The sequence below is a fragment of the Haliaeetus albicilla genome, chromosome 6, assembly GCF_947461875.1.
Source record: "Haliaeetus albicilla chromosome 6, bHalAlb1.1, whole genome shotgun sequence".
Classification (NCBI taxonomy): Eukaryota; Metazoa; Chordata; class Aves; order Accipitriformes; family Accipitridae; genus Haliaeetus; species Haliaeetus albicilla.
This window is the reverse complement of record NC_091488.1, coordinates 35,186,869-35,196,219: the sequence shown is the minus strand read 5'-3', so window position 1 is coordinate 35,196,219 and position 9,351 is coordinate 35,186,869. Positions and strand designations below refer to the sequence as shown.

At 44.4% G+C, this 9,351-nt stretch overlaps 1 protein-coding gene across 4 annotated transcripts; it reads right to left on the bottom strand.

Annotated features, from left to right (window-relative positions):
- Window positions 1-106: 106 nt before the first annotated feature.
- CGGBP1 (CGG triplet repeat binding protein 1) lies at window positions 107-9,006 on the bottom strand. Of its 4 annotated transcripts, none has more exons than XM_069785523.1 (2): window positions 8,818-9,006; window positions 107-5,976 (listed from the first exon to the last, which is right to left on the bottom strand). In XM_069785523.1, exon 2 carries the CDS (start codon window positions 5,945-5,947, stop codon window positions 5,444-5,446), a length of 504 nt encoding a protein of 167 aa, XP_069641624.1. In that variant the 5' UTR covers window positions 5,948-5,976; window positions 8,818-9,006; the 3' UTR covers window positions 107-5,443. The 4 variants fall into 4 exon arrangements, with proteins under 4 accessions (XP_069641624.1, XP_069641623.1, XP_069641622.1 ...); XM_069785522.1 differs by having other exon boundaries at window positions 8,814-9,005; XM_069785521.1 differs by lacking the exon at window positions 8,818-9,006 and adding an exon at window positions 8,669-8,804.
- Window positions 9,007-9,351: the final 345 nt, after the last annotated feature.

Sequence of the window (9,351 nt, the reverse complement as noted above, 5' to 3'; positions counted from 1 at the left end):
TACTTCACTTGATTCTGCATCAGCTTCCACACAAATACTTACAGCTACATTGATTTGGGAAGTATACATATGCTGTTTCAAAGAGGAATTGTCCACACAAGAAAACTTTACGAAACTGTATGTTTATTTCTATTCTGCTTTTCCATTTGATATAAGGGCAACAAAAAGCAACTTGATCTTAACGTGCAGTGACCTGAAAATGACTGAAAATGAGAAAGTAATGATTAATAAATTCATGAGTCACAAAGTTGCACAAATTTATCACTGATCCATCATAAGATGTCAAGTCAGATAAGACTTCAGGAAAAGGAATGTGTAAACAATCAAACCTACATTTGATAATTCTGATGGGCTGATATTATTTGCTCAATTTTCATGATGTCCCTAAGGGAGACAGAGATCAAACTGTGACCTTTTTGCAGATAGTCTGGAAAGAACTGATTCTTCCACATTGCAGAAGCCCTTCCTGAAAAGACCTGAAGTATTAGGCAGCTGCAAGATGCTATACCAAGAAATCATTTACTGCAGTGTCAAAATGCATGACAATTACTTCACTTGGTGTCCGCTTGGAACAGAAGGCATAATTGGGGAATTTCTGTCACAATTAAGAGAAAGTCACACAGTTGACAGGAAACAGGGGTTCTGTATAACCAGTCCTGAAATAGACTTCAGTGATTGTACAGATAAATCAACAAACTGCTTCAACGTATAGTTTGATATTACCTTAAGCTACAACAACAGAATGTAGAGTCTTTAATTTTTCCTGTCACCATCCACTTCTACTACCTTACATTACCATTGTATGTGAACTACCACATGTTCTTTACCCGCTTTCTTGGCAAAATAAGAGATCGTGCATAAATTCTATAAAAAAGGAATTCCTTTATTTTTTTAAAAAGGACCATTTTTCCATTACCAAGTGAAAACTTTACAAAGTAAAGTATTTCTCTTCCAATAATATTTTAATATAAAAACTTAAATCACTTACTCTGGCCTTGCTGTTCTAACAGGAAGTCTTGTGGTACTGCAGGACCCAGGTATTTTCAGCCTCACCCTAGTATCTAATCGTAAGTTCATCACTTGCTTAAATAAAACCACTTCTGTGGCCACTTACCATCAACAAAACATCCCTACCACCAAGCCAAAAATAAAGCATCTTCACTAGCCCAAAAGAGACTAAACTCTAATAGCATTATTACGGTGAGAAGCTTTTTTAAAAAAAATTTATTTTGAAAGTTAGACACAACCTTAAAATTGTACAAAGACAACAAGCACTCAAATTACACAGAGTTAGCAGTGAGTACAATGTGAACACAACAACAGTGAGACTCGCCTCTCTTTATATGCAAATATAAATAGAGATTATCCTTGCCAAACTTCCAGCTCTCTTTTTTTTTTCTTTCTTTTTTTTTTTTTTCCTCCACCCCACCCCCCACCCCCCCCACCCCCCCTCTGCAAACCAGCTCATTATGCTGCAAAACCTAGCAGGGAGCATTTCACTGTTCAGTTCAACAGAATTGCTAAAATTGCTAAAAGGGGCTCTGGCTAAAAATAATCCTTCTATCATGAGAATATCCCATACTTTGCAGAACCAAGTTTCTCTCTCAATTGAAAAACAGCTTTCCCTTTCATTATGTCGAATGTTTCACCTCCTCTAGGGATCTGCCAAATTACAGGCTTCAAAATGCTTAAAAATATTAGAACTTACATTTTTTTCAAGAACATGCAAGCTGAAACTAACATGGTGCATACATGTAAGTAGTCACAAAACAGAGAATGTTCCTGTTTGTATTTTATTCTTTGAAATTGTTGTTCCAAGAAAAGCACTTTGGAGTAATTTTAGCTGTGAGTTGGCTAAACTAATATAAGTACATGGTCAGAGAAGAAAATCTTTCTTTTTTTTTTTTTTTTTTTTTAATATTAGAGCTTCAAATATATTAAAAAAAACCACCTGGCAAAAAGTATCCCTTATAGCTTGTCCCTATATATGTATGTAAAATGAAAAGCAGACATTGCTACCACCCTCCCTTTAATTCTGAGAGTACTCTTTACAGGAAATACATGGAAAAATAATGCAGTGTTCTTGCAGAAAAAAGGAAAACCCCATGGAGACTGTTGAACAACTTAACCACAGCCTCTGTTCTAGGAATTAGTTATTACTTAGGTTTAGATATACCAGAAAACTTCTGCTGTAAATCTTCCCTAAGATCAATAGCAATTAAACCAAGGTTATGTTTTATCCAACTATAGCCACACTGGCAAAATTATGCTCTGAACTTGAGTGTTTGCAGAAGACTGTTCCAAGACTGACTGGAACCGTTTTTACTTTTAAAGCAAATAAGTGTAACTGTCTTGTTGATGATCCAGGTTATGTCCGTGAATATAAACTTACTTAGTCATTGTTCTTTGTAGATTACCTGGAAGTGCTTTATTTTTCATTGTTTTACTCCATTTTGAATGTTTGTTGCAATAGATCAGTATCTTGATTTTCATAAAGCTTGAAAACTGTTGTGTGGTGTTTGTTTTTTGTTTTTTGTTTGTTTTTTTTTTTAACAAAAACATCCTATTATTAAGACACCAGTGTCCTACAGACTGCTGTGCATTGGAATTAAGTCAGTTCCATTCAAAATCCTGATAACCAATTTTTGCTTCCAAATTGTTATGAGTTGGTAGCCTATGGCTATGCTGAAAAAGTTCCTCACCAGGCTCATACCCTCTGCAGTAATTCTGCATCAAAAATAATTTGGTACTAGAATAATTACTGAAAATAGTACACAGACTGCTTTATAAGTAGAGTAAGCTTTTGAGAAACTAAGTGTTCTAATATTGCTTTGCCTTACTGAAAATGACGCGTTTTCTTTTTTTAACAAAAGCTGTTGATGTTGCAAACTTTTATTTTTATGTAAAACTGTACAAGTGAAAGTAACTTGATTTTTTTTTTCATTTGTGCAAAAGCCTATTTAATATTACCATTAAGCTTTTCAAAATGTCTGTCAGTTTGCCAGTCAAGGGAAAAACATACAGCATTGAATCCTATATAAAATGGTTATGGGGTGCAGCCTGTGAAATTCCATGTTAGCAGGAACTGAGCTAACTAGTCCAAATTCATACCTTTTAATCACACAGTCTTCCCTAGATGCTTTCATTTAATGGAAGCCTGTTTTCTCAATACTCCATTGTTTTCTATTTGCTTCAATTCTAAGATAGCATTCATAAGGTAAAAAAAAAAAAAAAAAAAATTAAAGCAAGGATGTTGTTTCACTGTAATGAAACAGCAGCTGTAAAAGAACATTTTCAATTATTGTCAGGACAGAAAAGGCTATTGGCAGTGTACCTTTCACTTGGCTTAAGAAGATTTATAAAACAGTTCTAGCCCAAGGCAGTTCATGATGTTAAGCTAAACCCAAGCTTGTGCAATAGCAAATGATATTTTGGAAGGCATATTTTGATATCTAAGATTAGAGTAAAAAATTACTACTGTTATTTCTGTCTGAAGTTCTAAACCAGCAACCAGTATCATTGACAGGATTGCTATGACTGCATGGAGTCCCGCTAGCTTCAACGGGGACCAAAGGTGCAGCAGTGTACCGAGTACCCGTGTGCTGGTACACATGGATAGGCAGCGTTCTGCTTTTTAGTTCTGTCCATTTACTCAAACAGGTCTCATAGCAGAAGGCTTCAAGACGTGGTTATAATGTAACACAAGTGCATTTCTGTAGAAGCTAATTGCACAAAAACCAGTTGTTACTAGGTATGTAAGTCTCTCTCAATCCAGCAAAAGAGACTGCTCTAGAAAAAGCTAGGGAAATCGCTACAGAAACTAAATAAGCAGGTTATTTTGTCTCTTTTTAGCAATTACTTAGTATTGCTGTAAATATCTGGAATAAAAGAAATACTGAGAAACAGATACTGTGAAACTCTACGAGGGGAAAGGAAGCTGGACAGAACAACTGGCTCCACCTGAGGGAGTTAAAGCATGCTTACACCATTGTATCCACTGAGCAGAGGATTTCTGTGCTGCTAGAATATGCTTAGCACATCCCTGAACCCAGAGCATCTCAAGGAAATCTAGAGCAGGCAGGAGTTGGTCGTATTCCAACACTTTGCACAGTGCTCCCTCATTGCATTCAAAAACTTTATAGAGCACTTACACCGAGCGGACTATTTGGCATAATAATTTGGAATAGCTCAGTAATAGTTTACTAGATTTGGGAGAGGGTAATATTACTGAAATTCTTCAATTTTGCATTTTACTTTGTGCCAGTCCAATAGATGAGGCCTTGGCACAGAGTATGTAATACAGCCCAGGTCTGTAATTCCAGTAGAGCTTCAAAGTATACACGCTTTCCTATTTGCGCTTACAGGTATTGAACAGCCACTGCAGTAACTATTTTGAAAACTGTTTTAATCACTTTACCTCCTTTGACTAAAAGGCTGAGGACAAGGCCAGAGATGTAGAGGACCTTCAGGGAAAGATGGAGGAGCCTCTTCTCCTGTGCACGGTAAAAAAGCTTTCTCAACTCCACAGTTTAGTGCCTCCCCCACCCCCAACTCAGATTTAGCATCCTTTGTCCTGCTAGTAAGAGAAAGGCATTAATCATCTCTACTAAGATCTTGGTCCAGTACAAGTTTCACTTGCCAGCTGCTGCACTGCAAACCACACTCAGTTACTGGTTTGTCTACTCAACGTTCAAAGATTGGCACTGAAACTGAAGGGGACACGTTAAACCGAGACGATGAAACAGTGATTTTAAGAAAGCGGGCACGGTAAACCTGCAGAACTCTTAGCTTTATGAGAACAGTGTTGTTCAGAGGTCAATACAAGAGACTGACTATTTAAGCTAGATAATGAATACATCCACAGTCGCACCAAATAGGGTAAGAGAGTATTCTAGAAGAAAAATGTTTCCTGTTTTTGAACATAAACCGAACTTGAATAGGAATTTGCAATAATCCTCCCCCAACAGAGCAGTTATATTTTAACTAACCATTCTACAGCTTCTTGCATTTCAAATGTGCAGCACTTCTTCTTGGTCACTCATGGACAGGATACTGGACAAAGCAATCCACTGACATGATTAACAATCCCTATCGCATCATCTTCCTCGTATATTCAGATGCACAGTTTAGGTAAGTGAGGTGCTCCATCCAAGTGCCTTTTTCTTGGCGCCAGTTACAGCTGGACTGAACACAGATAAGGTGTATGCCAGGTATGTTCCCTACATTCATCGTGAGTTCTACATCAGCGTAGCTCTGAAGTCTACAGCAGGGTTAGCAACAGTCTGCGGCATACCACTAAGTTCACAAATAGATTGTCATTTCTACAATAATACAAAATAGCTTGTAAAACCAATATGTAACACTGTATATATGCATGAATATAAAAATAAACCACACCATCAATATGTAAAACTTCACAACGATGATGAAAACAGTTTTCTTCTCAACGGTCTTCAGTATTGATGAGTTGGTTCTCATTGTCATACCCGTCAGGCAGGTATGCTTTCCTTAGCTGGTCTGACTTAGGTATCGAACTGCCGTTCTTGACGTAGCGGGACAGGAAGGCTCGCACAGATGGATGATCAGCCTTCTCAAGTGGAATATTAGCTTCCAGGCACATTTTCACAAAGTCCTGGATGACACTGGTTTTCTCTGTCTGGGCAGTACTGTTGCACTGAAGGGAGGCAGTCAGAGTCCTTTGCTTCTTCCTGACGTTCTGTTCTTCAAACTCTGCCTTTCGCTTTGTGTGTGTTTTAGACTTGAGGTGGTCATTGATCGCAGACTTGCGAACGTGATTCAGAACCACATTGCAGGAAGTACAGAAGAGTTTTCCTCCATCTTCGTGCAGCTCACTGCCAAACTCAGTTACACGATCCTGAGGAGTTACATACAAAGCAGTCTTCGAGCGGTTACGTGATGGAGCGGACTTCACTCCAAATCGTTCCATTGCTGCCTTCAACAAACTTTACCTGAAAGCTGGAAAAAAAAAAAATTGCTGTTAAAGTATGCTAATGATTTCAACCAAGTAATTCTGGATGCAGTCTATTCAATATCCAATATAGCGCTTACTGACATCTAAAAGGTAACCACATGTAAGATACACGTGTGAAACTATTATTGAAAGGTTCATCATCTTGAAGTCTCCTGACTGACGTTCCTCTTGAGTCAGAGTAAAGCACGTTTTAGTTTCTACAACTACAAAGCTCAACAGAACCCTCAAAACTCAATCCGTTCATCACTGAAAGTCAAGTAGAAAAGCTTTTTGCTTTTTCTTGAAGACAGTTTTTAACCTTTACTCTTTAGCTAAAGGGTGCTTTCTTCTTAGCATTTTCAACATATTTGACAGTTTCTTAGTAATGTCGAGTCTGTATTTTTCTGTTTACTTCCTGAAAATATGTACCAATTCTGTTAGCAAAAGCCTAGTTGTCCAAATATCAGGCAAGAAGGCCATTACTATCACCTGTAAAAGCCAGTAAAAAAAAAAACCCCAAAACAACCAACAACCAAAAAACCCCAAACCAGAACAAAAAAGCCAAACCTGAGCTTTGTCAGCACTCATTTGGGAACACCCCTCACTTCTGCCCCAGCTCAAACCAAAACTATTAGACCGAACCTTAACTCAGAGTCAACAGCAAATAATTTTGTCACTGTAACTAGAGACGGCTGGAACAGCCTAATGTGAACAGAAAATTGCATACATTTCAGTGCAAAATAAGAACCTGTATTTTCAAAGATGACAGCTTCTCTGGGGACGGTAACTGACTGATAACTAAGAGAGGTGGACACTTTCTAACATCACTCTAAATTATACTATGTTATACCAAAGCAGGCAATAACCTAGTTAATTGTACTAAAATCAAACCGGACCTATGTCTTTTTTTGTTGTTGAGAAATGGAGTAGCTGGTGTAAATCTCAGCCAAGGTAACTTAAGTCCTTTTCAAAGTACAGTTGAAGTTCAGAAACAGCTCTGTTCAGGTTTGAGGTTTTCTGAGCAAAATGAATGGTCATTACATTAACTACTCACTTTCTTAACAAAAAGAGGGCAACAGGTGTTTCTTAAAAAAATATATTTTGGCAAATACTTTGAGGAAATATAATAGGTTGCCTGGGGAATTCACTTATGGGCGTGAATGACTTTGAAGAATTTTGTACTGCCTGTGCTTACAAGGCAGACGGAGAGATCGGAATATCTGTAGACGTATTCTCCTCCGTACTTACTTCATTACACACATAGATTTTGCTGTTGCAACATTTTAAAAGATCTGCCATTAAAAGACCAGAACTTCCAAACTAACTGTAAGTTGAGCTTGTCCAGCTCTAAGGACTGAATGGAGTTTCTGCTGTCCACAATGCCTTTCGCTTGCTCTGGAAATAAAGGAACAGAGAATTCAGTCTTCAATATTGTCTTTTTTTCTTAAACCATTTCTCCACTGAGAGACGACAACCTTTTGGGAAAAAAAGGAGGCAGAGATCTTGCTATTAGCTACTTCCCTAGTTAATTTTTTGCACTATCTGCTGCTTTCCAGAACTGTTAAGTCTCGACTGATACTGCGCAACCCTGCAGACTAAGACAAACAATGCTTTTTCAGCATGGATGGAACTTTCTTCATGCTTTTTGTTGTTTTATGCAATTTATCCCCGTGAGTTTCCTAAGCAACTGTTTCCTGAAATCAAGCGGAAACCAAGCCTTAACCTAACATAACCTTGTCGCTCAGGCTTCCAAAGCCTCAAAACACATCCCCCACCAAACTAGGTGTTTGCACTTATGCTATGTCAAAATCCCCAGGAATTCCGTGAACAGGACAAGTACGGAAACGCAGGATTTTTGGTGGGTTGTTTTTTTTGTTTTGGTTTGGGTTTTTTTGCCTCAAGTTTTGACGCGGGTTCTTCGATGCCTACTGACGCCTGAACTACTGCTGGGTTCCCAAGCGGGGGGGGGGGCCGGCGTCGGTGCAGAGGAGCCCCCCGGGACAGACACCCGACCCGCCGCCCCCCTCGCCGGTTTTCCGAGGAGGGAAGCTTTTCCGCAGCGGCGGGAGCCCTGGGGCCGGTGGGGGGGGTGAGCACGCCTCGGCTACGATCGGTGTCACCGGAGAGGGGACGGCGGCGCGTCCGCCGCGCCCCTTGGCGAGCCCGAGAGCTGTCTCAGGCGAGGAGGAAAAACGCCTGCCGGATTCCCAGCCCCCCAAACCGGTTTCGCCGTTCCCCCTCGCCGTGACCGGCGGCCAGGACTCGAGGCGGTTTATTCCCCGGGGTCTGGTCAGCCGATCGACGGCGCCATGGAACCCGTGAGGGGCCTCTCAGGAGCGGCGGGGTCCGCGCTCCGCCTCCCTCCCCCCAACGGACGGGGGGGGGGGGACGAGGGCCCGGCCCGGCCCGGGCCGCGGCGGCGCGCGCACCCCAGCCCCCCCGCCCCGGCCCGGCGGCGGCAGACAGGTGCGGCCCCTCCCGCCCCGGCCCCGGCCCCGCCCCGCTCCTTCCCCCGCCCGGCACGGCGGGTGTTTCTATGGCAGAGACGGCCCCGCAGCCCTTCCTCTCTTCCCCTCTCCCCTCGCCGACCGGCGCCGGGCCCCCGCCGAGGCGGCGGCGGCAGCACCGCCCGCCCCGCCGCGCAGCGCCGCGCCGCGCCCCGCCGGCCCCCGCCCGCCCCCTGCCGGGCGCCGTTACCCGCTCCGGCCGCGCGGCCTCCCCACGCCCCACCGGCGGTGCGCCGCGCCGCCGCCGCCGCCGCTCCTCCGCTGGGCCCCGCTGGGCCGCGGGCCGGACGCGCCCCTCCGCCGACGGGCGCCGCGCCGCAGCCAGACGGACCTACCCACCCTGGCGGCCGCGGTAGGCGGGACCTAGCAACCCGCCTGGCAACCGCCGCGCGCCTCTCGCCCGCCTCTCTCTCTCGCCCGCCGCCACAGCGCGGCCGAGCGGCAGCAGCCCCGCGGCGATTGGCTCCCCCCCCACCCCGGCCCGGGCGCGCGGAGATGGACGGCCCGTCTGCCCGATGAGGAGCGGGGGGGGGCGGGGCCGAGCGCCGTGATGGAGGCGCGCTCGGGCCAGTCGGAGCGCGCGAGGGCGGCGGCGGCGTCTAGCAGACGGGGGCTCCGGCCAGTCGCCGGCGGGAGGCCGCGGAGGGAGCCGCGACGGACGGGATGAGCGGCCAATGGCGACGGCGGGGGGAAGGGACGAAGCAGCGAAGAGGCTTTCGCTCCAATCGAAGGCGGCCTCGGCGGGGCCGGGCGGGCGGGAGGGAGGAGCCGCGGGTCAGGGGTCGCCGGCGCGTCCTCTCGCGGCGGGCCGCTGATCGGCACGGCGGCCGGCCCAATCGGAGCGCGGCGGGTGGGCGTGGCCGGACGTGAGGC

What these genes read in the sequence shown, in the direction of transcription:
- CGGBP1 (XM_069785523.1), bottom strand. Translation starts at nt 5,947, where the DNA reads ATGGAACGATTTGGAGTGAAGTCCGCTCCATCACGTAACCGCTCGAAG.